Raw genomic sequence first — 26,392 nt, 5'->3', positions numbered from 1 at the left:
CTGGGCCATAGGTAAATATTAACTAGGAACATTGTATGTTTATAGATTTATGCTAAATTTAGTGGGGTAAATCTTGCCCAGGTGGCTCTAAATGATGATATTAATGATATTACTAGAGTGACCAAGTTAAGTCAGCTTTATTTATATAGCCCAATATCACAAATCTGCCTCAAGGTTCTTTATAATCAGTACAGAACATAACACTCTATCCCTAGACCCTCGATCAGGATAAAGAATGCCAAAAGACCCTTTTTAAGGAAAGGAAATTGAAAACACCTGAGAGAGAGCAGAGGAAGGAAACGCCTTCCAGGATGGACAGACAAACAATAGATGCTGTTCCTAAGCAAGATGAAATAAGCACATAGACAGCAATCTAAGAGCATCAAATGAAAAATTTATTTTTCAAGCATATTTCACATTTCACATATTGCACATCGGCAACAGCTGATCGCAGTGTGGTTTACTCAGCTGACTCTTTTCCCTAGAAAAAAAACAAACAACAAAAGCATGGTTTTCATGTGGTTCATTTCAGTCACTCTAAAGTGGCAGTAATTTTCTGCTGCCAGAGGAAGCTTGAATATTGTATTTGTTTACTAGACAGAATTGTATGTTTACCTTGCCAGAGTCACGGCTCTTGGCTCTCAGCTTGTTGACCTGGGACTCAGCGATGTCAGCACGCTCCTCAGCCTCCTCCAGCTCATGCTGGATCTTCCTGCACTTGGACAGATGAACATTGGCCTGCTCCTCCTGGAATACGATATATGGTAAATTGTTAAATTGTTCAAAATGTCAGTAAATATACTGTACATGAAATACACTGTCAAGTTCTCATTGTTTAAAATAAATGTTTTGCCCTTACCGCTTCCTCAGCCTGCCTCTTGTAGGCCTTGACCTTGAGCTGCAGCTTATCAACTAGATCCTGGAGCCTGGTAATGTTTTTCTTGTCCTCCTCAGTCTGTAATAGAAAATATTGATTTGCATATTTAAATGTTTTAATGGGAAGTAGTAGGACCAGTTGTATTCGATTGATTTATACTATACATGTGAAATGTGATTTCAGCTATACCTGGTAGGTGAGCTCCTTCACCCTCCTCTCATATTTGCGGACACCCTTGACAGCATCTGCTCCACGTCTCTGCTCAGCCTCAACCTCTGCCTCCAGGTCACGCACCTTCAGAAAACCACAAAATGTACTATATTTAGAATACATGTTTTTTGGATGTTTTCTCAGCTTTGTCCAATTGTGGAAATCTTAACATAATCATCTTACCCTAGACTCAAGTTTCTGGAGCTGCTTCTTGCCACCCTTCATGGCCAGATTCTCAGCTTCATCCAGGCGGTGCTGCAGGTCCTTAACAGCAACCTCCAGGTTCTTCTTCATCCTCTCCAGGTGAGCGCTAGTATCCTGCTCCTTCTTCAGCTCCTCAGCCATCATTGCAGCCTAGGAAATATAAAATTTGAATTAGAAATGTCATGGAAAAAACTGTGAATTTGGAGTAGAAAAGTAACCAAATGAAACTGAAACCTACATCGGTGATGGCCTTCTTTGCCTTCTCCTCTGCATTTCTTGCTTCCTGAACGGTGTCATCAACTTCGCTCTGGATCTGAACCAGGTCAGACTCAAGCTTCTTCTTGGTGTTCAGAAGGCTTGTATTCTAAAACATAAAAAAGAGTCACATTAGTCATCACATGCTTGGTTTTCACATTATTTAAAAACTCATTTTTTAATGATTGAAGAAATGAATATTTGTCCACCTGAGAGTGCAGAAGTCCAACACGCTCACTGGCGTCCACCAGCTCCTGTTCAGCGATCTTGCGACTTCTCTCTGTCTGTTCCAGAGCAGCTCTAAGTTCCTCAATTTCAGCAACCATGAGACCGTTCCTGCGCTCCACCATGGCAGCCTGTTCCTTGAGGTCATCCTGGGCTCTAACAGCATCATCAAGGTGCAGTTGAGCATCCTAGTGGAAGAAACATCAGGAAAATAGTCAAATCAAGTTGTAGGTCCACTCATTATACTGTAGTTTTTACAAAAGCACCAAGTCAACAATACCTTCAGCTGTGCCTGCACATTCCTCAGCTGCTTCTGGGACTCAGCAGCCTGGCGATTGGCATGGCTCAGCTGAATCTCCATCTCGTTCAGGTCTCCCTCCATCTTCTTCTTGATTCTCAAGGCATCATTCCTGCTCCTGACCTCAGAATCCAGAGTGCTCTGCATGGAGTCAATCACCCTCTGGCTGTTCCTCTTGATCTGCTCCATCTCCTCATCTTTTTCTGCCAACTTCCTGTCCACCTCACCCTTAATCTGGTTGAGCTCCAGCTGGACACGCAGTATCTTAGACTCTTCATGTTCCAGAGTTCCCTATTAATATCAAGAATAAAATATGTATTCAAGCCCTCAGACCTTCGACAATATACCAAAATATTTGTCCACAAATTGTATTTTTTTCTCCCCAGATAAAAAAAATTGTACCTCAGCTTCCTCAAGAGCTGTCTGGATCTCAGCCTTCTCTGTCTCCACCTGCTTCTTGGACTTCTCCAGCTCATGGATGCTCTTGCCAGTCTCACCAATCTGTTCAGTCAGATCTGAGATCTCCTCTGCAGAGAGATGCACGTATTTGATATCATTAAGACTTAAGATTTAAAATATAAATACTCTAACACGTATACAGATATGTTAAATACAATTTAACCACAGTGTAGTTAAACACTAGCAGGTAAGAACTCACGTTGCAGGTTCTTGTTTTCACGCTTCATGGTCTCCAGCTGATCCAGAGCTTCCTCATATGAGTTCTTCATCTTGAACAGCTCGGTGCCGAGAGAACGAGCCTCCTTCTGAGCTCCTTCAAGCTCTGCCTGACCCTCCTCATACTTTTGCTTCCACTCTGCCAGCACCTGTTATATAATTTATACAGTTGATTAAGTATTATTTAATATAGAGACAAATCATTTTACTTCTTTTTGATTATATGTCATGGTCACTGAAAGTAAACATTACCTTGTCAAAGTTCCTCTGCTTCTTGTCCAGGTTAGCGGCCAGTCCATTAGCCCTCTCCACATCAATCATGAGGTCCTCCACCTCACTCTGGAGCCTCTGTTTGGTTTTCTCCAGAGAGGCACACTTGGAATTCACAGCCTCAATCTGCTCCTCAGCCTCCTGAAGGCGCTGAGCCAGCTTTTTCCTATAAAAAAATGTGAAATTTGCCTGTCAATCCAAACCTTACATTTACAAATACCATTTTCCAGATATTTTTGCATATATGACATGCAAATAATTACATTTTTTTAATTACAAGACACAGAAGTGTAACTACACTGTACAGTGGTACATATTATAAAACAAATGCAAAGAAAATAATGTAATGTTTCATTAAATGTGTTTAAATGCAAGTATTGATACCAGTGATACCACTGTCAGTTGCACTGTGCTATAATGCTACACTTTAACTGGTAATTTTATTGTTTGAATGTTACTCACTTGGCCTCCTCAAGCTCCTCAGTGCGCTGGATAGCATCAGTTTCATACTTAGTTCTCCACTGAGCCACCTCACTGTTGGCCTTGGACATTCCACGCTGCAGCTCAGCCTTGGCTTCCTGCTCCTCCTCAAACTGCTCCCTCAGCAGATCACAGTCATGGCGGGCTGATTGCAGTCCATGGGCAAGAGCATTCTTGGCCTATGTAAGAAATAGAATTGAATGCACAAAATGTCTAAATCTCATTAAATGATACCAGGACACACTTCAAAATTTCCTTACCTTAACCTCCTCTTCAATCTGCCTCTTCAGCTCCTCAATCTGCTGAGTGAAGGCCTGTTTGCCTCTGGTCAGCTGGGAGACAAGAGCTTCTTTCTCTTCAATTTGACGGCCAAACTCACCTTGTGTAAAAATGATCATCAAACATTAGTTTGTGTTCATCTTGTCAGTCATACACTGAAAATAGCTGCCGTTTACTGCTGTTTTGTACGTACCATTTTCTGTCAGGAGACGTGCTTTCTGTGCACTCAAGTCATTGATCTGACGGACATTTTCATCATTCTTGGTCTTCAGTTCGCTAAGTTGGTCCTCAAGAGTACGGCACATCTTTTCAAGATTTCCCTTGAGAAGGAAAAGAAATCGAAAAGAAAGATTGTATGCCCAAATCCTTTGTTTATTATACTAATTCAAATATTTAATTTGTATTGAATGTATTATTTACCTTTGCTTTGGCAACAGCCTCCATGTTGCTGGAGAGGTCATCAATCTCCATCTTGTACTCGCTCTTTTCCTTTTCAAGCTTCTGCTTGACACGCTGGAGGTTGTCGATCTGCTCTCCCAGCTCAGCAACGCTATCAGCCTGCTTCTTGCGAAGAGCAGCAGCAGTGGCTTCATGCTGCAGAGTGGACTCCTCGAGGTCACGACGGAGCTTCTGGAACTCAGCCTCACGCTTCTTGTTCATCTCAATCTGAGCAGCAGTGGCTCCACCGGCCTCCTCCAGCCTCTCACTGATCTCCTCAAGTTCCCTGGAGAGGTCAGCCCTCTGCTTCTCAACCTTGGCACGAGCAGCACGCTCAGCCTCAATCTCCTCCTCCAGTTCCTCAATACGGGCCTATTGTGATGTAGATATGTTGCTTTTAAATCAGCATTCAATGTTAAAACACAAAATACTAAAGATATGAGCTAATGTTATATGTAAGACAATATATAAGTTACCTGAAGCTCCTTGATCTTCTTCTGAAGCTGAGCACCCATTGACTGCTCATCCTCAATCTTGCTAAGGAGCTGGCTAATTTCAAAGTCCTTCCTGTGAGAATAACAAAGTGCACAGTAAGAGTCAAGACAAGCAATTGAGTGTGTCAAGAAACTTCATGGTTGTTTTAAAAAATAGAGGAAAACTAATTCTGTTACTTTTTAAGTTTCTCATCAGACTGCTGCTTGTCATTCTCAAGGTCCATGATGGATTCCTGGGCCAGTTTCAGATCACCCTCAAGCTTTCTCTTGGCTCTCTCAAGGTCCATACGCAGCTTCTTCTCTTGCTCCAGAGAACCCTCAAGCTACATATTGATACAAATTTGTCATGATCATGTTCAGCAAAAATGTGGTCTTGTCTTGCCAACTTTGTAAGTGACTTTGTAACTCACATCATCAACTTGCTGCTCAAGCTTGGTCTTGGCCTTGGTCAGAGTGTTGACTTTGTCTTCCTCAGCCTGCAGGTCATCAAGAGTCTGCTGATGAGCCTCCTGAAGGGCTTTCTTCTCCTTGGTGAGCTTAGCAATGCTCTCATCCTGAGAAGCCATCTCTTCAGTCAGGTTCTTCACCTATGTTTGCAAGAAAGAAGTTGTTATTGAAAGGGTAATGATCCTGATTTTACTTGATCTGACAGATGTATTAATATTGACAAACCTTGTTCTCGGTGGCATGTTTCTCCTTCTCCACTTTGGCCAAGGTAAGCTCCAGGTCATCAATGTCCTTCTTGAGCTCAGAACATTCATCCTCCAGCTTTCTCTTCTTTGCAGTAAGCTCAGCATTGATTTCCTCTTCATCCTCCAGTCTCTCAGTTGTCTCTTTGAGTTTGGCCTCTAGCTGAATCTTGCTCTTGATGAGCCCCTCACATCTCTCTTCAGCATCGTTCAGATTCTCTGATTCCTAGTTTATTGTACGAGCATTTTATGTTAGCATCAATATATTATCGATGAAACATGAAAAATGACAGCCGTCTGTTCACGTGTACTTACGGATGCCACTTGGAGCTGCAGATCATTCTTCTCCTGCAGAAGAGACACCATCTTCTCCTCCAATTCCTTCTTCTTGGCCAGGGCAGCAGCCAAGTCACTTGTCATCTTCTCGTAGTTTTCCTTCATCTGAGCCAACTCCTTCTCAGTTTCCGCACTCTTCAGCAGAGGCTTGATCTTGTAGTACACCTTCATCCATGGCCAGTGCTTCACATTCATGAATGAGCGGACATTGTACTGGATGGTAAATATGGCCTCCCTGTGGACAACAAGTTGTATTGTTGTATTATATACAATGTCATCTTTAGTACTGCTATGTCATTTTTGTGTCAGAATAAGCTTTTTTCAACATGCCTCCTCTCCATCATCTTCACAAACTCCTTTCTCATGAGGTATCCACGGCAGAGAGCCTGAGTCATGGTGACCAGAGCTGCCAGTTTTTCGTCTCTCATCTCCTCAAGGGTACCCAGCAGACCAGCCTTGAAGAACACCTGAATAAAATAATAAAATGGACTTTTAGGTACCCCACATGGTTTAAGAGTTCTATGGCTAAGGTGTTTATAAATGGCACCCTGGTGGCTTCTCTACATTTACAGCACTTCTTCCTTGGTACATGCTCTCACTTTGCAAAACATAAATTCAAATTAGGCAAGTATTTTTTGAGTTTAATGCCAATGTACAACAAATTGACACAAAAGTGGGCAAAACAGACAAATAACACTCAATCTCTTTGGTAATTATACTCAAAACAAGTAACGGATGGTGCCTACCTTGGTGGTTCCAAATCTGTACTGGTCATGATCAATATCAATAGATCCAAGCAGCTTCTCTGCAGCCTTCTTGTTGTCAATGAACTGGCCCTCAGGGATGACGCTGGCATTCAGTACCTTGTACCTTTTTATGAGAATTTTGTGATCATTGTCAGCATTTGTCTTGTAGTTTCTGTTTAACATTAGAAAACTTTCAAAATCTATTCATGGTACCTCTGTTTGAAGTCACCATAGAGGATTCTGCTGGGGAAACCTTTCCTGCAGATTCTGATACCCTCCAGCACACCGTTACACCTGAGCTGGTGGATGACCAGGAAGTTCTCCATCAGACCTGTAGAATAGAGATTTTACAATTGCCTTTGTGAGCAAATAGTTATTCTTCATCTTGAATCAGCATAAATCCAAATAAACCATACTAACAAAACAAAACCACCCCTCACAGACTGATATAAATAAATATTATTTTATGTATGTACCTGGAGTCTTGGACTCATTTGGAATCAGGCAGCGCACAAAGTGAGGATGGGTGCTCCTCAAGTTAGTCATCAGCTTGCCCAAGTTCTCCTGTAGTTAGAAAATAGTAATTCTTGTCATTAAATCTTGTATGTTTGCGTATAAGTTGAGATGTGATGTTATTTCTCAGTTTACAATATTAAAGCTTACCCTAAACTGTGAAGACACAGTCTGCATAGAGCCACCCTTCTTCTTGCCTCCCTTCTTGCCACCTCCGGTCTCTGAGAGTTTCAAGTACAAAGGTTTTGTTAGACTTAACATTCACAGGGACATATGTAACATTTAGTTAAACATATACAGTGCATGCAATCTTGAAATATGTTTTTTTATTTTTACTGTAATTAATTCTGTATCATACCCTCAACAACAGGAGGATACAGGCTAGCCAGCAGTTTAACTGAGGACTTCTGGTACAGCTGCACGACAGAATCATTCAGCGGGTCCTTGTTCTTGTCCAGCCAGCCACTGATATTGTAGTCCACAGTACCAGCATAATGCACCAGGGAGAAGTGGGCCTCAGCCTTGCCCTTGGCGGGCTTTGGCTTCTCAAATGCGTTACATTTGCCAAGATGCTGGTCATACAGCTTATTCTTGAAGGATGTGTCAGTGGCCTTGGGGAACATGCACTCCTCTTCAAGGATGGAGAAGATTCCCATGGGCTTGATGAAAGTGTAAAGAGATATGTTATGAAGTGAAAATGTCCGTGCACATTGAGAACAATTACTTGCAACAGGATCACAAAATTAATGCGTACCTTTTCAATCAGCTCAATGCAGGCAGCCAAGTCCATGCCAAAGTCAATGAACTCCCAGATAATACCCTCCTTCTTGTACTCCTCTTGCTCCAGGACGAACATGTGGTGGTTGAAGAACTGTTGCAGTTTCTCATTGGTAAAGTTGATGCACAGCTGCTCCATGCTGTTGAACTGTGAGGGGACAGATAATTAGTCTAATCTCTCAAAGGCAATAAGAAGGATTCTGTCCTGTGAAGTATTGGATGCTGAATTGCAGGCAATGAAGCTTACGTCAAAGATTTCAAAGCCGGCAATATCCAGCACACCAATGAAGAAATTCCTTTGCTGCTTAGTGTCCAGCATCTGGTTGATACGGATGACCATCCACAAGAACATCCTCTCATAGATAGACTTGGCCAGGGCAGTCACTGAGTTCAGCACCTAAAAGAAAAGAGAAAATATTTGTTTTGACTAAAGCTGCATTAAACATAACCGTAGACACATAGTCCCATTATACAGAGGTCTCGGCAAATACGTTATCAAATAATTCTTTGTTCACATATCCAGCATGCACCGAAAAACGTTAGCGTTTATTTTGTTTCTGTTTCTCCACTAACATCCAAACAAATTCTTTAGCCTGATGGACACTTTACTATTGTCCGCAGCTAGGTGCTAATGTTATCTACCCTTTCATTCTTTTGCAGCTAGCCGCTTAGGGTTGATAAAACTATTTGTAGTTAAAAGTTGTATGTTGCAATTGAGTCAATTAGGAGAGCAGAGCTTGAGATTTGAGCATTAATTGCAGACTGATTTTATGTGGTTTTGTCAGTAAAGAGTTCCTTAGATCTCATTTACCTGAGGTACAGTCTGTCCCTTGGTGACAAACTCATTTCCGACCTTCACTCTGGGATAGCACAGAGCCTTCAGCATGTCAGCAGAGTTCAGACCCAACAAGTAGGCAACCTTGTCAGCATCTGAAAGCAGTTCAATCATTTACATTTAATACAGACAGTGGGTGATGGTCCACCATGATATAACAGAAACCAATGTGATTAAGAACTTACTGCAGTTATTTGCACATTTTTCACTTTGACATGACACTAAATACTCACCCTCAGTGCCATCAGGCTCAGCCTGCTCCTCACGCTGCTTCTGCTTGAACTTCATGTTACCATGGTGAATCACAGCACCAGTCATCTTGTAGATGCTTATCTTCTCCTCACTAGTGAAGCCCAGGATATCAATAGCATTCTGTTTTCCACAAAACATAACCACTTTAGAAAATGCATTCATGAGATCTCTTTTGATATCACAGTAAATGCATTCTATTTATTGAAAAGTTTCAAAAATAAAAATCACTCACATCAGTGGCTTCCAGCTCAACTTTGTCATCAATGCTGGCCACAGTGATCTGACCCTGGCTGATCATGGGGAAGTCGTAGGGGTTGGTTGTGATGAGTGATGCCTCTGGAGATCAAAAAGGGGGACAATTTCAATAGATTGTTTTAATGAAACCTCTAAGTACATTTAACATTGGGAAGCAACTCAGTCTACTTACCAACCAGCTCAGGTTTGTGGTTTGTCATCATCTGGTAGAAGATGTGGTAGCCTCTCTCATCAGGAAGCTGGAATGACACTCTTGACTTCTCCAGCAGATCTGCAAATGTTGTTCATAAATCACAACCAGGGCCATTCTCAATTCCAGTCAATTATTTTTGCTATGAGGATTGTTACTTACATGTCTCAATATCAGCACTAGCCAGTTTGCCAGTTGTGCCAAAATGGATTCTGATGAATTTACCCTGTTTGGAAGAGAGGAAATGTTAACGTCTCATCACTTGGGCATCATGCAAGAAGAACATTTTCTTGAAGAAATCACCTGATACTTACAAAACGGGAAGAGTTGTCATTCCTCACAGTTTTGGCATTACCATAGGCCTCCAGCAGGGGATTGGCTGCAATAATCTGATCCTCCAGTGACCCCTGTCATCCAAGTATATAAATTCTATCAGAAAAAGGTTTCTCTTCTGAAAGTATATTCTATTTTCAGAAATCTTGTTATCATAACATACCTGTATTTTGCCTGCTGCTTCCTTCTTCTTGTCTCCCCCAACTGAGATTGTGGCAAAGTACTGGATGACACGCTTGGTGTTCACAGTCTTTCCAGCACCAGATTCTCCACTGGGTATAAACAAGGTCTTATCAGAATTTGATCAAGATATTTGAATACATTAAAAAAAAAGTCAACAAATGTGAAACTTACGTGATCAAGACAGACTGGTTCTCCCTGTCTGTTAAAACAGAAAATAAAACATTGACCATGTATTTCTGCAACGGAAATCTCATATATAACAAATTGTACATTGTTAAGTTAAGGACGTACCAGTAAGCATGAACTGATAAGCGTTGTCAGAGACAGAGAAGATATGGGGTGGAGCCTCCATACGCTTCTTGCCTCTATAGGCACTCACAACTTCAGAATCATACACTGGGAGCCACTTGTAGGGGTTCACGGTGGCACAGAACAACCCAGAGTAGGTCTGAAAGTGATCATGGAGATGTAACAGTTAACTCCATGTTTCCTACAAGTATAGTCAATTTCAGTATTTATGTTTGATCATCTGGCAGATTGGCTTACGTAGATCATCCATGCTGCATAACGCTCTTTGAGGTTATACAGGACAGAGGCTTCATTGAGATGGGTCATCATGGCCATGTCCTCAATTTTGTCGAACTTGGGAGGGTTCATTGGAGAGACGTCATCTTCTTTAACTGTCCTCTCCTGCAACAGGACATTGATCACGATGAGAACTGACCACATTTAACTCCTATTTGAAACTGATTTTATGATACAAACCTCCTGAGTGTCCAGGACTTTGACGGTGACTTTGCCACCTTCTTTCTTGATGATTGTTCCCTTCAAGTAGAGCTCTTTGGCATCAGCCACATAGCAGGCAGACTTGGCATCAAAGGGTTTGCTTTGAGCCTCGATTCTCTCCTTCTCTGGCTTACGGAGGTAAATGGCAGCTTTGCCATAAACGGCCATCTCTGCGTCCGTACTCATGGTGGCAGCTTACTTCTGTGAAGCAATAACAAATAGGAGTGATCTTACTGATCTGTGTCAAAGCTGCTGTCTTCAGCTCATGTGATTCAAAAGCCCGGTATAACTAAGTTCAACGACAGACTTTATTTAACATACAGCATCTCTATTCAATTGATGTCTGTCTTCCATCACAAATTACTTAATCTTTGCTGAGTTAATAGTGATAAGATTAACTCTGAGTTTTGACCCAATTTTGCTAATCAATTCAACATTTCACACAAAAAAAATACAATTTAAAAGAAATTGTTCATACCTGAGCCTCTCTCTGTCGAAATCCTTTTATATTCCACAATCCTGTTTAAAATATATCATACATTTTCAGTAAAAGAAAAAAAAAATTCAGAGCAAAGATTTGTTGAACAAATATATTGCTAACTAATTAATATATTTTTTTAAATCCTACATAATGAAATTATTGAATTGCTCCAAAACACATAGAAGATAAACATACCACAAGCAGGGGTCCTCAAGGTTCTTCTACCACACACCACTGCATCCTCTTGGACTCCTTATATTGGGTGTGACTTGCTTACACAGCAAAAGTTAAAAATGGCAGACATGCCACTTATGGAGTGGATAAGTTTAAGTTGGCATACATCGAAGCATGTGATGTGCTAGTATACCACCTACCAACAGTTTTTTTGATAAATATATATTAAATTGATAACTTATATATTTTTAGGGTATCATATCAGCACCATGGAATAAAAATACAAATGGTACAGGTACACCAGAGACTGTGATATTTTTACCTGACTTATAATTATGACAGATTTTATTCACCTTAAGTATTGCATTTCCTCTGACTAAGTCCCATGGGTGCTTTGGTCATGATTAATTTTGTGTCAACAATGAATAATTTTCAGCTGCATTTTATCATTTCCCATGTTATACATGGATGAAAGATCAGACGTGCTTAAATTTTAGTCATTACTTTGTACACAGGCTCTGTCGTAGCTCATGGCCCACTCAAGTTTAATGAGCATAACCCCAGTTCAAAGCATCTTTATAGCCTTCAAGTCTATTTTCTGCCTTTTTACGAGCGTAAATTCTTCCATTTAAGAGTGTTACTCTTTTGGTTGGGAGATGGCCCAGTTAAACAGTACTTCATTGCTATTCTCATTTGATTTTAGCTAAGTACCAAAGTTGACCAAAGTTTTCCTCAACTTCTCCATTGCCAACATATTTTCTTTGGTAAACTAACCCCATTAATGTATGTTTGTTATACTTAAGTAGAGAATTTTGGTAGCATTGTTTTCCAGCAGCCCAGGAGCTCTGGGACAATAACATATTAGTGCCAAGGGGCTGTTACACCATTTTACCAACTGCCAAATTCACAATTAGATTGATGTACCCATGAGAGAGTATAAGTGTATGATAGATGACAGATGAAAATATCTGGATTCTAAGCATATTTCATGTTTCAAATAATGAAGACAATGTGTACCTCTTTCAGAAGAACAGAGGGAACCTTAATAGGATAGCAACTATTGTATGTGAAAAACAGAGTAACATTTTCAGTTTTAATATTTGAGCTCTCCTCTAGAGAGACTGAGGGTGGGTCATCCATTATTTGAAATAAGTTGTTTTAATACTGCGCCAGCCATGGCCAAGCTGTACTTTAAATAGTAAATGAAAGCAAAGAGTAATCATTGGTGTGAAATGACAATATAACACAAACCAATCAAAAATAATTAACAGATGGTGCAGTGAAGCTCCAGGAATGCTGTGCGACAGAAGTTTTTAACATTTTTTATATATTTAGACTTGACTCAAGGTCACCATAGGAATCCATTGTTGCTGCCATGAATCCAAGCTGACAACAGCTGTGCCACAGGGTCAGGCTAGGTTGTGATGCTTGGACATTACAAAATGTTTGCATATTGAGAACATGATCACTAGTTTCTTTTAGCACCAGGATCTCAAATGTTGGAGGATTATACTGTAGGTAATTGATCTCTAAAGTGTTCAGGGAATAAATGGCACTCCATTTAATGGGAGCTATAACAGCTAATATTTTTTTTGCTTTATAAACAGTATGCATACTGGATGTGACAGATAACTATTCAATTATTGAAGAAAGATGATTTTTATAAAACTTAGTTTCCAAGGTTTCACGTTACTCTAATTCAAATGTTGAAATTTGTCTCACAGGGGGAACAATCTGGTGAAAATTATGGAGACATTAATCTAGGACCATTAATCATTAAAAAGACCAGAGAGGTTCTCTCAGTTGCCATCTTTCTCTGTTTGTTAATATCATAAAATCATGTGCCGCAAGATCGTGGTGCAGACTATCCTTTTGGAACATCACATTTCACCTATTGTTTGGTTACCATTAAATGATTCATGTATTTTGACAGCTTTTGTTCAAAATGCATCCGCACCAGCAACACCCAGAGCCAGAGGCATTTTGTTTTCGGGTTTGTCCGTAAGTCCGTACACCCATCCGCCCGCCTCCAATATCTGAAGGAACTTCTTCGAATTTGGCACAAATATGCACTTGGCCTCAAGGATGAACTGATTAGATTTTGGTGGTCAATGGTTAAAGGTCAAGGTCAGTGTGACCTCACAGATAATTTTTTAGCCATTACTCTAGTCTTCACACAGCAATTATGACCAAATTACACAGAAATTGGTTAGTTTTTTAAATCCAAAGTGATTTTGTTGCAGAATGACACCATAACATTAAACAAGCACAACAACAATCAATAATGTAAAGGCACTATCAATAAGAAAAAAAGGAATAATGTAAAGCAGGAAAATCCTTGAAACAGTAACAGTTTATTTTCTAGGCTACTTTCTCTCTTATCTCATAGAAAAACAGTGATCTCAGAGTGTGGAGACTGATAATTCTTCAAATGGATGGCATATGCCTTCTGTTGACTGTTCCCGTCAAACACTTCAAACAAAAAAAAGACAAAACAATTCTTTCCACTCTTCACCTTCTGTAGCTGGGTGTGTTATGATCAGGGCCAAAAGAAAGCACTTGAGACCTGATTTGGGGATGCCAGAGTTACTTGGGCTGTCTAGCTGTTTAAGTGTTGCATCCTCCAGATATTGAGAATTCACCTTGAATTAAGCCAACGATTCATACATGTTGTCAAAGTTTCACATGGGGATTGCAGTGACATGTGCCAGACACCGTTTCCTTTCTCCTTAACCACTTTGGCCCTCTTGATAATGAAATCCCTTGTGGCTGTCCTCTCACTTGTCTGTGCTCAGGATGTTTGTATATTGGATGAATGCTTTAGCAGTTTTTCCATACCGCATACCTCAAAAGTTGATTAAATGGTTACACCAGATAAGTATTTGTGGTCATTGTTAACTTTAAAACAGCCCATACCTGCACATCAAAAACAGTATTCAGCACACTTTGTGAACAAGGAGTTCAAAATGACACAAAAAGCAATTTAAGATAAAAATCAATTTTATTGTCGTATATTTCACATCATATTATATGATTAGAAACAGCCCATCAACTGGAGTGCTTTACTCAGCTGCTTCTTTTCCCTGTAAAAAAGTAAATATATGAATAGTTACATTATGTATTTAAATACATACACATCACACAGAACATGTAGAGGTTTTGTTTGTTATTAATATTACAAAGCTTAAAACAATAATGGCATTTTTTTATTCATGACTTCAAAAATCAATCTGCTGGATTAGAAGGATTTTATATGTGTATATATATATATATATATTACTGTACATATTTACCTTGCCAGAGTCACGGCTCTTGGCTCTCAGCTTGTTGACCTGGGACTCAGCGATGTCAGCACGCTCCTCAGCCTCCTCCAGCTCATGCTGGATCTTCCTGCACTTGGACAGATGAACATTGGCCTGCTCCTCCTGGAATACAATATATAGCACACATAATAACATAGTAAAACAATACATAGCAATGGTAATAAGTTCTCATTGTTTAAAATAAATGTTTTGCCCTTACCGCTTCCTCAGCCTGCCTCTTGTAGGCCTTGACCTTGAGCTGCAGCTTATCAACCAGATCCTGGAGCCTGGTAATGTTTTTCTTGTCCTCCTCAGTCTGTAATGGAAAATATTGATTTGCATATTTAAATGTTTTAATGGGAAGTAGTAGGACCAGTTGTATTCGACTGATTTATACTATACATGTGAAATGTGATTTCAGCTATACCTGGTAGGTGAGCTCCTTCACCCTCCTCTCATATTTGCGGACACCCTTGACAGCATCTGCTCCACGTCTCTGCTCAGCCTCAACCTCTGCCTCCAGGTCACGCACCTTCAGAAAACCACAAAATGTACTATATTTAGAATACATGTTTTTTGGATGTTTTCTCAGCTTTGTCCAATTGTGGAAATCTTAACATAATCATCTTACCCTAGACTCAAGTTTCTGGAGCTGCTTCTTGCCACCCTTCATGGCCAGATTCTCAGCTTCATCCAGGCGGTGCTGCAGGTCCTTAACAGCAACCTCCAGGTTCTTCTTCATCCTCTCCAGGTGAGCGCTAGTATCCTGCTCCTTCTTCAGCTCCTCAGCCATCATTGCAGCCTAGGAAATATAAAATTTGAATTAGAAATGTCATGGAAAAAACTGTGAATTTGGAGTAGAAAAGTAACCAAATGAAACTGAAACCTACATCGGTGATGGCCTTCTTTGCCTTCTCCTCTGCATTTCTTGCTTCCTGAACGGTGTCATCAACTTCGCTCTGGATCTGAACCAGGTCAGTCTCAAGCTTCTTCTTGGTGTTCAGAAGGCTTGTATTCTAAAACATAAAAAAGAGTCACATTAGTCATCACATGCTTGGTTTTCACATTATTTAAAAACTCATTTTTTAATGATTGAAGAAATGAATATTTGTCCACCTGAGAGTGCAGAAGTCCAACACGCTCACTGGCGTCCACCAGCTCCTGTTCAGCGATCTTGCGACTTCTCTCTGTCTGTTCCAGAGCAGCTCTAAGTTCCTCAATTTCAGCAACCATGAGACCGTTCCTGCGCTCCACCATGGCAGCCTGTTCCTTGAGGTCATCCTGGGCTCTAACAGCATCATCAAGGTGCAGTTGAGCATCCTAGTGGAAGAAACATCAGGAAAATAGTCAAATCAAGTTGTAGGTCCACTCATTATACTGTAGTTTTTACAAAAGCACCAAGTCAACAATACCTTCAGCTGTGCCTGCACATTCCTCAGCTGCTTCTGGGACTCAGCAGCCTGGCGATTGGCATGGCTCAGCTGAATCTCCATCTCGTTCAGGTCTCCCTCCATCTTCTTCTTGATTCTCAAGGCATCATTCCTGCTCCTGACCTCAGAATCCAGAGTGCTCTGCATGGAGTCAATCACCCTCTGGCTGTTCCTCTTGATCTGCTCCATCTCCTCATCTTTTTCTGCCAACTTCCTGTCCACCTCACCCTTAATCTGGTTGAGCTCCAGCTGGACACGCAGGATCTTAGACTCTTCATGTTCCAGAGTTCCCTATTAATATCAAGAATAAAATATGTATTCAAGCCCTCAGACCTTCGACAATATACCAATATATTTGTCCACAAATTGTATTTTTTTTTCTCCCCAGATAAAAAAAATTGTACCTCAGCTTCCTCAAGAGCTGTCTGGATCTCAGCCTTCTCTGTCTCCACCTGCTTCTTGGACTTCTCCAGCTCATGGATGCTCTTGCCAGTCTCACCAATCTGTTCAGTCAGATCTGAGATCTCCTCTGCAGAGAGATGCACGTATTTGATATCATTAAGACTTAAGATTTAAAATATAAATACTCTAACACGTATACAGATATGTTAAATACAATTTAACCACAGTGTAGTTAAACACTAGCAGGTAAGAACTCACGTTGCAGGTTCTTGTTTTCACGCTTCATGGTCTCCAGCTGATCCAGAGCTTCCTCATATGAGTTCTTCATCTTGAACAGCTCGGTGCCGAGAGAACGAGCCTCCTTCTGAGCTCCTTCAAGCTCTGCCTGACCCTCCTCATACTTTTGCTTCCACTCTGCCAGCACCTGTTATATAATTTATACAGTTGATTAAGTATTATTTAATATAGAGACAAATCATTTTACTTCTTTTTGATTATATGTCATGGTCACTGAAAGTAAACATTACCTTGTCAAAGTTCCTCTGCTTCTTGTCCAGGTTAGCGGCCAGTCCATTAGCCCTCTCCACATCAATCATGAGGTCCTCCACCTCACTCTGGAGCCTCTGTTTGGTTTTCTCCAGAGAGGCACACTTGGAATTCACAGCCTCAATCTGCTCCTCAGCCTCCTGAAGGCGCTGAGCCAGCTTTTTCCTATAAAAAAATGTGAAATTTGCCTGTCAATCCAAACCTTACATTTACAAATACCATTTTCCAGATATTTTTGCATATATGACATGCAAATAATTACATTTTTTTAATTACAAGACACAGAAGTGTAACTACACTGTACAGTGGTACATATTATAAAACATATGCAAAGAAAATAATGTAATGTTTCATTAAATGTGTTTAAATGCAAGTATTGATACCAGTGATACCACTGTCAGTTGCACTGTGCTATAATGCTACACTTTAACTGGTAATTTTATTGTTTGAATGTTACTCACTTGGCCTCCTCAAGCTCCTCAGTGCGCTGGATAGCATCAGTTTCATACTTAGTTCTCCACTGAGCCACCTCACTGTTGGCCTTGGACATTCCACGCTGCAGCTCAGCCTTGGCTTCCTGCTCCTCCTCAAACTGCTCCCTCAGCAGATCACAGTCATGGCGGGCTGATTGCAGTCCATGGGCAAGAGCATTCTTGGCCTATGTAAGAAATAGAATTGAATGCACAAAATGTCTAAATCTCATTAAATGATACCAGGACACACTTCAAAATTTCCTTACCTTAACCTCCTCTTCAATCTGCCTCTTCAGCTCCTCAATCTGCTGAGTGAAGGCCTGTTTGCCTCTGGTCAGCTGGGAGACAAGAGCTTCTTTCTCTTCAATTTGACGGCCAAACTCACCTTGTGTAAAAATGATCATCAAACATTAGTTTGTGTTCATCTTGTCAGTCATACACTGAAAATAGCTGCCGTTTACTGCTGTTTTGTACGTACCATTTTCTGTCAGGAGACGTGCTTTCTGTGCACTCAAGTCATTGATCTGACGGACATTTTCATCATTCTTGGTCTTCAGTTCGCTAAGTTGGTCCTCAAGAGTACGGCACATCTTTTCAAGATTTCCCTTGAGAAGGAAAAGAAATCGAAAAGAAAGATTGTATGCCCAAATCCTTTGTTTATTATACTAATTCAAATATTTAATTTGTATTGAATGTATTATTTACCTTTGCTTTGGCAACAGCCTCCATGTTGCTGGAGAGGTCATCAATCTCCATCTTGTACTCGCTCTTTTCCTTTTCAAGCTTCTGCTTGACACGCTGGAGGTTGTCGATCTGCTCTCCCAGCTCAGCAACGCTATCAGCCTGCTTCTTGCGAAGAGCAGCAGCAGTGGCTTCATGCTGCAGAGTGGACTCCTCGAGGTCACGACGGAGCTTCTGGAACTCAGCCTCACGCTTCTTGTTCATCTCAATCTGAGCAGCAGTGGCTCCACCGGCCTCCTCCAGCCTCTCACTGATCTCCTCAAGTTCCCTGGAGAGGTCAGCCCTCTGCTTCTCAACCTTGGCACGAGCAGCACGCTCAGCCTCAATCTCCTCCTCCAGTTCCTCAATACGGGCCTATTGTGATGTAGATATCTTGCTTTTAAATCAGCATTCAATGTTAAAACACAAAATACTAAAGATATGAGCTAATGTTATATGTAAGACAATATATCAGTTACCTGAAGCTCCTTGATCTTCTTCTGAAGCTGAGCACCCATTGACTGCTCATCCTCAATCTTGCTAAGGAGCTGGCTAATTTCAAAGTCCTTCCTGTGAGAATAACAAAGTGCACAGTAAGAGTCAAGACAAGCAATTGAGTGTGTCAAGAAACTTCATGGTTGTTTTAAAAAATAGAGGAAAACTAATTCTGTTACTTTTTAAGTTTCTCATCAGACTGCTGCTTGTCATTCTCAAGGTCCATGATGGATTCCTGGGCCAGTTTCAGATCACCCTCAAGCTTTCTCTTGGCTCTCTCAAGGTCCATACGCAGCTTCTTCTCTTGCTCCAGAGAACCCTCAAGCTACATATTGATACAAATTTGTCATGATCATGTTCAGCAAAAATGTGGTCTTGTCTTGCCAACTTTGTAAGTGACTTTGTAACTCACATCATCAACTTGCTGCTCAAGCTTGGTCTTGGCCTTGGTCAGAGTGTTGACTTTGTCTTCCTCAGCCTGCAGGTCATCAAGAGTCTGCTGATGAGCCTCCTGAAGGGCTTTCTTCTCCTTGGTGAGCTTAGCAATGCTCTCATCTTGAGAAGCCATCTCTTCAGTCAGGTTCTTCACCTATGTTTGCAAGAAAGAAGTTGTTATTGAAAGGGTAATGATCCTGATTTTACTTGATCTGACAGATGTATTAATATTGACAAACCTTGTTCTCGGTGGCATGTTTCTCCTTCTCCACTTTGGCCAAGGTAAGCTCCAGGTCATCAATGTCCTTCTTGAGCTCAGAACATTCATCCTCCAGCTTCCTCTTCTTTGCAGTAAGCTCAGCATTGATTTCCTCTTCATCCTCCAGTCTCTCAGTTGTCTCTTTGAGTTTGGCCTCTAGCTGAATCTTGCTCTTGATGAGCCCCTCACATCTCTCTTCAGCATCGTTCAGATTCTCTGATTCCTAGTTTATTGTACGAGCATTTTATGTTAGCATCAATATATTATCGATGAAACATGAAAAATGACAGCCGTCTGTTCACGTGTACTTACGGATGCCACTTGGAGCTGCAGATCATTCTTCTCCTGCAGAAGAGACACCATCTTCTCCTCCAATTCCTTCTTCTTGGCCAGGGCAGCAGCCAAGTCACTTGTCATCTTCTCGTAGTTTTCCTTCATCTGAGCCAACTCCTTCTCAGTTTCCGCACTCTTCAGCAGAGGCTTGATCTTGTAGTACACCTTCATCCATGGCCAGTGCTTCACATTCATGAATGAGCGAACATTGTACTGGATGGTAAAGATGGCCTCCCTGTGGACAACAAGTTGTATTGTTGTATTATATACAATGTCATCTTTAGTACTGCTTTCATGTCTATGTCATTTTTGTGTCAGAATAAGCTTTTTTCAACATGCCTCCTCTCCATCATCTTCACAAACTCCTTTCTCATGAGGTATCCACGGCAGAGAGCCTGAGTCATGGTGACCAGAGCTGCCAGTTTTTCGTCTCTCATCTCCTCAAGGGTACCCAGCAGACCAGCCTTGAAGAACACCTGAATAAAATAATAAAATGGACTTTTAGGTACCCCACATGGTTTAAGAGTTCTATGGCTAAGGTGTTTATAAATGGCACCCTGGTGGCTTCTCTACATTTACAGCACTTCTTCCTTGGTACATGCTCTCACTTTGCAAAACATAAATTCAAATTAGGCAAGTATTTTTTGAGTTTAATGCCAATGTACAACAAATTGACACAAAAGTGGGCAAAATAGACAAATAACACTCAATCTCTTTGGTAATTATACTCAAAACAAGTAACGGATGGTGCCTACCTTGGTGGTTCCAAATCTGTACTGGTCATGATCAATATCAATAGATCCAAGCAGCTTCTCTGCAGCCTTCTTGTTGTCAATGAACTGGCCCTCAGGGATGACGCTGGCATTCAGTACCTTGTACCTTTTTATGAGAATTTTGTGATCATTGTCAGCATTTGTCTTGTAGTTTCTGTTTAACATTAGAAAACTTTCAAAATCTATTCATGGTACCTCTGTTTGAAGTCACCATAGAGGATTCTGCTGGGGAAACCTTTCCTGCAGATTCTGATACCCTCCAGCACACCGTTACACCTGAGCTGGTGGATGACCAGGAAGTTCTCCATCAGACCTGTAGAATAGAGATTTTACAATTGCCTTTGTGAGCAAATAGTTATTCTTCATCTTGAATCAGCATAAATCCAAATAAACCATACTAACAAAACAAAACCACCCCTCACAGACTGATATAAATAAATATTATTTTATGTATGTACCTGGAGTCTTGGACTCATTTGGAATCAGGCAGCGCACAAAGTGAGGATGGGTGCTCCTCAAGTTAGTCATCAGCTTGCCCAAGTTCTCCTGTAGTTAGAAAATAGTAATTCTTGTCATTAAATCTTGTATGTTTGCGTATAAGTTGAGATGTGATGTTATTTCTCAGTTTACAATATTAAAGCTTACCCTAAACTGTGAAGACACAGTCTGCATAGAGCCACCCTTCTTCTTGCCTCCCTTCTTGCCACCTCCGGTCTCTGAGAGTTTCAAGTACAAAGGTTTTGTTAGACTTAACATTCACAGGGACATATGTAACATTTAGTTAAACATATACAGTGCATGCAATCTTGAAATATGTTTTTTTATTTTTACTGTAATTAATTCTGTATCATACCCTCAACAACAGGAGGATACAGGCTAGCCAGCAGTTTAACTGAGGACTTCTGGTACAGCTGCACGACAGAATCATTCAGCGGGTCCTTGTTCTTGTCCAGCCAGCCACTGATATTGTAGTCCACAGTACCAGCATAATGCACCAGGGAGAAGTGGGCCTCAGCCTTGCCCTTGGCGGGCTTTGGCTTCTCAAATGCGTTACATTTGCCAAGATGCTGGTCATACAGCTTATTCTTGAAGGATGTGTCAGTGGCCTTGGGGAACATGCACTCCTCTTCAAGGATGGAGAAGATTCCCATGGGCTTGATGAAAGTGTAAAGAGATATGTTATGAAGTGAAAATGTCCGTGCACATTGAGAACAATTACTTGCAACAGGATCACAAAATTAATGCGTACCTTTTCAATCAGCTCAATGCAGGCAGCCAAGTCCATGCCAAAGTCAATGAACTCCCAGATAATACCCTCCTTCTTGTACTCCTCTTGCTCCAGGACGAACATGTGGTGGTTGAAGAACTGTTGCAGTTTCTCATTGGTAAAGTTGATGCACAGCTGCTCCATGCTGTTGAACTGTGAGGGGACAGATAATTAGTCTAATCTCTCAAAGGCAATAAGAAGGATTCTGTCCTGTGAAGTATTGGATGCTGAATTGCAGGCAATGAAGCTTACGTCAAAGATTTCAAAGCCGGCAATATCCAGCACACCAATGAAGAAATTCCTTTGCTGCTTAGTGTCCAGCATCTGGTTGATACGGATGACCATCCACAAGAACATCCTCTCATAGATAGACTTGGCCAGGGCAGTCACTGAGTTCAGCACCTAAAAGAAAAGAGAAAATATTTGTTTTGACTAAAGCTGCATTAAACATAACCGTAGACACATAGTCCCATTATACAGAGGTCTCGGCAAATACGTTATCAAATAATTCTTTGTTCACATATCCAGCAAGGACCGAAAAACGTTAGCGTTTATTTTGTTTCTGTTTCTCCACTAACATCCAAACAAATTCTTTAGCCTGATGGACACTTTACTATTGTCCGCAGCTAGGTGCTAATGTTATCTACCCTTTCATTCTTTTGCAGCTAGCCGCTTAGGGTTGATAAAACTATTTGTAGTTAAAAGTTGTATGTTGCAATTGAGTCAATTAGGAGAGCAGAGCTTGAGATTTGAGCATTAATTGCAGACTGATTTTATGTGGTTTTGTCAGTAAAGAGTTCCTTAGATCTCATTTACCTGAGGTACAGTCTGTCCCTTGGTGACAAACTCATTTCCGACCTTCACTCTGGGATAGCACAGAGCCTTCAGCATGTCAGCAGAGTTCAGACCCAACAAGTAGGCAACCTTGTCAGCGTCTGAAAGCAGTTCAATCATTTACATTTAATACAGACAGTGGGTGATGGTCCACCATGATATAACAGAAACCAATGTGATTAAGAACTTACTGCAGTTATTTGCACATTTTTCACTTTGACATGACACTAAATACTCACCCTCAGTGCCATCAGGCTCAGCCTGCTCCTCACGCTGCTTCTGCTTGAACTTCATGTTACCATGGTGAATCACAGCACCAGTCATCTTGTAGATGCTTATCTTCTCCTCACTAGTGAAGCCCAGGATATCAATAGCATTCTGTTTTCCACAAAACATAACCACTTTAGAAAATGCATTCATGAGATCTCTTTTGATATCACAGTAAATGCATTCTATGTATTGAAAAGTTTCAAAAATAAAAATCACTCACATCAGTGGCTTCCAGCTCAACTTTGTCATCAATGCTGGCCACAGTGATCTGACCCTGGCTGATCATGGGGAAGTCGTAGGGGTTGGTTGTGATGAGTGATGCCTCTGGAGATCAAAAATGGGGACAATTTCAATAGATTGTTTTAATGAAACCTCTTAGTACATTTAACATTGGGAAGCAACTCAGTCTACTTACCAACCAGCTCAGGTTTGTGGTTTGTCATCATCTGGTAGAAGATGTGGTAGCCTCTCTCATCAGGAAGCTGGAATGACACTCTTGACTTCTCCAGCAGATCTGCAAATGTTGTTCATAAATCACAACCAGGGCCATTCTCAATTCCAGTCAATTATTTTTGCTATGAGGATTGTTACTTACATGTCTCAATATCAGCACTAGCCAGTTTGCCAGTTGTGCCAAAATGGATTCTGATGAATTTACCCTGTTTGGAAGAGAGAAAATGTTAACGTCTCATCACTTGGGCATTGTGAGAGAAGAACATTTTCTTGAAGAAATCACGTGATACTTACGAAACGGGAAGAGTTGTCATTCCTCACAGTTTTGGCATTACCATAGGCCTCCAGCAGGGGATTAGCTGCAATAATCTGATCCTCCAGTGACCCCTGTCATCCAAGTATATAAATTCTATCAGAAAAAGGTTTCTCTTCTGAAAGTATATTCTATTTTCAGAAATCTTGTTATCATAACATACCTGTATTTTGCCTGCTGCTTCCTTCTTCTTGTCTCCCCCAACTGAGATTGTGGCAAAGTACTGGATGACACGCTTGGTGTTCACAGTCTTTCCAGCACCAGATTCTCCACTGGGTATAAACAAGGTCTTATCAGAATTTGATCAAGATATTTGAATACATTAAAAAAAAAGTCAACAAATGTGAAACTTACGTGATCAAGACAGACTGGTTCTCCCTGTCTGTTAAAACAGAAAATAAAACATTGACCATGTATTTCTGCAACGGAAATCTCGTATATAACAAATTGTACATTGTTAAGTTAAGGACGTACCAGTAAGCATGAACTGATAAGCGTTGTCAGAGACAGAGAAGATGTGGGGTGGAGCCTCCATACGCTTCTTGCCTCTATAGGCACTCACAACTTCAGAATCATACACTGGGAGCCACTTGTAGGGGTTCACGGTGGCACAGAACAACCCAGAGTAGGTCTGAAAGTGATCATGGAGATGTAACAGTTAACTCCATGTTTCCTACAAGTATAGTCAATTTCAGTATTTATGTTTGATCATCTGGCAGATTGGCTTACGTAGATCATCCATGCTGCATAACGCTCTTTGAGGTTATACAGGACAGAGGCTTCATTGAGATGGGTCATCATGGCCATGTCCTCAATTTTGTCGAACTTGGGAGGGTTCATTGGAGAGACGTCATCTTCTTTAACTGTCCTCTCCTGCAACAGGACATTGATCACGATGAGAACTGACCACATTTAACTCCTACTTGAAACTGATTTTATGATACAAACCTCCTGAGTGTCCAGGACTTTGACGGTGACTTTGCCACCTTCTTTCTTGATGATTGTTCCCTTCAAGTAGAGCTCTTTGGCATCAGCCACATAGCAGGCAGACTTGGCATCAAAGGGTTTGCTTTGAGCCTCGATTCTCTCCTTCTCTGGCTTACGGAGGTAAATGGCAGCTTTGCCATAAACGGCCATCTCTGCGTCCGTACTCATGGTGGCAGTTTATTTCTGTGAAGTAATTGCAAATAAGAGTGATCTTACTGATCTGTGTCAAAGCTGCTGTCTTCAGCTTATGTAGCTGAAGAGCCCAGGATCAATGTATGCAATTTATTAATTAATATATACTATATCTCAATTTTAATGTGACAAAAATGACTTCATTTGTGTTTTAATAGTGATTAACACTAACTAGATTTTATTTTATTTATTTATTGTATTAAATAGTTCACATAATATACATAAAAGTCAAAAAACAGTTGTACCTGACCCTCTCTCTGTCAAAAGTATGTTCCACAATCCTGTTAAAAACATTGCACAAAATTTCAGTTATAGAGAAAAGTTTTAAAGCCAAGATTTGTTGAACAAATATATTGTCAACAAATTGGTATTTTAATGATGTGTAATAATGAAAATGTTGAACCAAAGTACATAAAAGATAAGCCTACCACAAGCAGGGGTCTTCAAGGGTCTCCTACCACACACTGCTGTGTCCTCTTGGACTCTTTATATTGGATCCGGATTGCGTACACAGCAGAAGTTAAATATGGGACACATGCCAAATGTGGTGTGGATAACAGTAAAAGGCATAGGGCAGACAAGGCAGACATCCACTGAAATGTGTAGTGCCAGTAGATACACCTTATTTGCATTTCATAAAGGCCAATGTCTGTGTTCCATTTCTGAACAGGTTTTTCAAGACATGGCACTTTAAGGTAAAATATCATTGTAAAAGAAATAGCTGTATAAGCACCCTTAATATTCAAAGTGGTTGTATGAACACTAAATTTCTCATGCACTAATGAAAGAACAGATGTTTTAATTGTAATTAATCCAGCTGTCTACATAGGCTATGTAGTTCCCCTTTCAGTCATACTTTTCCTGCAGTGTGAGCTACTTCACTGAAGCCTCCTCTTTGTATTTAACATGCTTAAGTTCTCCCTTTTAAAAACTAGTCAGTCAATTCATCCCATGCCAGATGAGAATATATTATTTAATTTGTGAAATGGACAAATGTTTGAATAAATGTTTGAATGACTTCAGAAGAATCACCAGCTGCTCAGACACTTTGCACCCTCTGTCAGTGTATTTCGTACAAACCTTCAGATGCTCAATATCTGCCACCTATTTACCGACCATTTTCTTCATGAGGGATTATTTACATGTGTTAATTACACTATTAGCCTTAGGCAGTGTGATTTGAATCCCTCCAAACAGGAAACAGACAAAATTTGCATGTAAAATCATAGTTGGAATTCAAGGCAGTTTACTTTGAAGGCTTTTCAGACAGAGCTAGTAATACGTTGAGAACACATATAGTTAATAATAACTTATATTTACATCTTTACTTTACATTGATCAATTTCATCATGTGTGAAATTTGTTAAAACTAGGGGTACATCCTTATTTTCAGTCATTGTGGGAAAAAGAAGCATCAATAAAGAAAATGTTTAATTAATTGAAAATGTTGATTCTATACACATCATACTCTATAACAGTGCTATATACTTTACTCTGGTCTTAAACATTAGAGTACATAATTTCACCACAGCATGAGTTTTATAGGTGCTCTACCACACTCACAGACTTGAACTGGAATCCTTGCATTGAATGTGTTTAGCTTACAAAGCAGAAGTTAAAAACGGGACACATGCCAAATATGGTTAGGACGAC

The 26,392-nt window shown here is 40.6% G+C and overlaps 2 protein-coding genes across 4 annotated transcripts; both read right to left on the bottom strand.

Moving 5' to 3' along the window:
* Positions 1-374: 374 nt before the first annotated feature.
* Positions 375-11,305, bottom strand: LOC139605798 (myosin heavy chain, fast skeletal muscle-like). Of its 2 annotated transcripts, XM_071457588.1 has the most exons (41): positions 11,277-11,305; positions 11,079-11,119; positions 10,580-10,801; positions 10,361-10,504; positions 10,106-10,262; positions 9,986-10,013; positions 9,795-9,903; positions 9,613-9,705; positions 9,461-9,524; positions 9,281-9,379; positions 9,086-9,189; positions 8,835-8,973; positions 8,578-8,696; positions 8,014-8,163; positions 7,744-7,914; positions 7,348-7,648; positions 7,140-7,210; positions 6,953-7,040; positions 6,690-6,807; positions 6,477-6,600; positions 6,061-6,197; positions 5,710-5,965; positions 5,378-5,620; positions 5,116-5,292; positions 4,883-5,028; positions 4,688-4,778; positions 4,194-4,583; positions 3,967-4,093; positions 3,755-3,873; positions 3,477-3,673; positions 2,997-3,180; positions 2,728-2,893; positions 2,472-2,596; positions 2,052-2,360; positions 1,756-1,959; positions 1,530-1,655; positions 1,271-1,441; positions 1,067-1,171; positions 860-955; positions 616-747; positions 375-481 (listed from the first exon to the last, which is right to left on the bottom strand). In XM_071457588.1, exons 3-41 carry the CDS (start codon positions 10,784-10,786, stop codon positions 461-463), a joined length of 5,808 nt encoding a protein of 1,935 aa, XP_071313689.1. In that variant the 5' UTR covers positions 10,787-10,801; positions 11,079-11,119; positions 11,277-11,305; the 3' UTR covers positions 375-460. The 2 variants fall into 2 exon arrangements, with proteins under 2 accessions (XP_071313689.1, XP_071313699.1); XM_071457598.1 differs by lacking the exons at positions 11,079-11,119; positions 11,277-11,305 and having other exon boundaries at positions 5,710-5,961; positions 6,057-6,197.
* Positions 11,306-14,237: 2,932 nt separating this feature from the next.
* On the bottom strand, positions 14,238-25,199 carry LOC139605777 (myosin heavy chain, fast skeletal muscle-like). Of its 2 annotated transcripts, XM_071457566.1 has the most exons (41): positions 25,168-25,199; positions 24,985-25,020; positions 24,509-24,730; positions 24,290-24,433; positions 24,035-24,191; positions 23,915-23,942; positions 23,724-23,832; positions 23,542-23,634; positions 23,390-23,453; positions 23,210-23,308; positions 23,015-23,118; positions 22,764-22,902; positions 22,507-22,625; positions 21,943-22,092; positions 21,673-21,843; positions 21,277-21,577; positions 21,069-21,139; positions 20,882-20,969; positions 20,619-20,736; positions 20,406-20,529; positions 19,990-20,126; positions 19,630-19,885; positions 19,298-19,540; positions 19,036-19,212; positions 18,803-18,948; positions 18,608-18,698; positions 18,114-18,503; positions 17,887-18,013; positions 17,675-17,793; positions 17,397-17,593; positions 16,917-17,100; positions 16,648-16,813; positions 16,392-16,516; positions 15,970-16,278; positions 15,674-15,877; positions 15,448-15,573; positions 15,189-15,359; positions 14,985-15,089; positions 14,778-14,873; positions 14,549-14,680; positions 14,238-14,338 (listed from the first exon to the last, which is right to left on the bottom strand). In XM_071457566.1, the coding sequence occupies exons 3-41, from the start codon at positions 24,713-24,715 to the stop codon at positions 14,318-14,320; spliced, it is 5,808 nt and encodes a 1,935-aa protein (XP_071313667.1). In that variant the 5' UTR covers positions 24,716-24,730; positions 24,985-25,020; positions 25,168-25,199; the 3' UTR covers positions 14,238-14,317. The 2 variants fall into 2 exon arrangements, with proteins under 2 accessions (XP_071313667.1, XP_071313658.1); XM_071457557.1 differs by lacking the exon at positions 25,168-25,199 and having other exon boundaries at positions 19,630-19,881; positions 19,986-20,126; positions 24,985-25,073.
* Between the last annotated feature and the right edge of the window lie 1,193 nt (positions 25,200-26,392).

Source organism: Trachinotus anak, unplaced genomic scaffold (assembly GCF_046630095.1).
Source record: "Trachinotus anak isolate AG129_WGS33_773 ecotype Australia unplaced genomic scaffold, CSIRO_AGI_Tana_v1 ptg000002l, whole genome shotgun sequence".
Lineage (NCBI taxonomy): Eukaryota > Metazoa > Chordata > Actinopteri > Carangiformes > Carangidae > Trachinotus > Trachinotus anak.
This window is presented reverse-complemented; position numbering and strand designations above follow the sequence as displayed.

What these genes read in the sequence shown, in the direction of transcription:
- LOC139605798 (XM_071457588.1), bottom strand. Translation starts at nt 10,786, where the DNA reads ATGAGTACGGACGCAGAGATGGCCGTTTATGGCAAAGCTGCCATTTAC. An exon ending in GTATCCTCCTGTTGTTGAGG is followed by an intron (nt 7,211 to 7,347) that starts GTATGATACAGA and finishes TGAAACTCTCAG; the next exon opens with AGACCGGAGGTGGCAAGAAG. An exon ending in AGGCTGTTGCCAAAGCAAAG is followed by an intron (nt 4,094 to 4,193) that starts GTAAATAATACA and finishes TTCCTTCTCAAG; the next exon opens with GGAAATCTTGAAAAGATGTG.
- LOC139605777 (XM_071457566.1), bottom strand. Translation starts at nt 24,715, where the DNA reads ATGAGTACGGACGCAGAGATGGCCGTTTATGGCAAAGCTGCCATTTAC. An exon ending in AAGCAGCAGGCAAAATACAG is followed by an intron (nt 23,635 to 23,723) that starts GTATGTTATGAT and finishes CTTGGATGACAG; the next exon opens with GGGTCACTGGAGGATCAGAT. An exon ending in TGCAGCTCCAAGTGGCATCC is followed by an intron (nt 19,541 to 19,629) that starts GTAAGTACACGT and finishes ACAATAAACTAG; the next exon opens with GAATCAGAGAATCTGAACGA.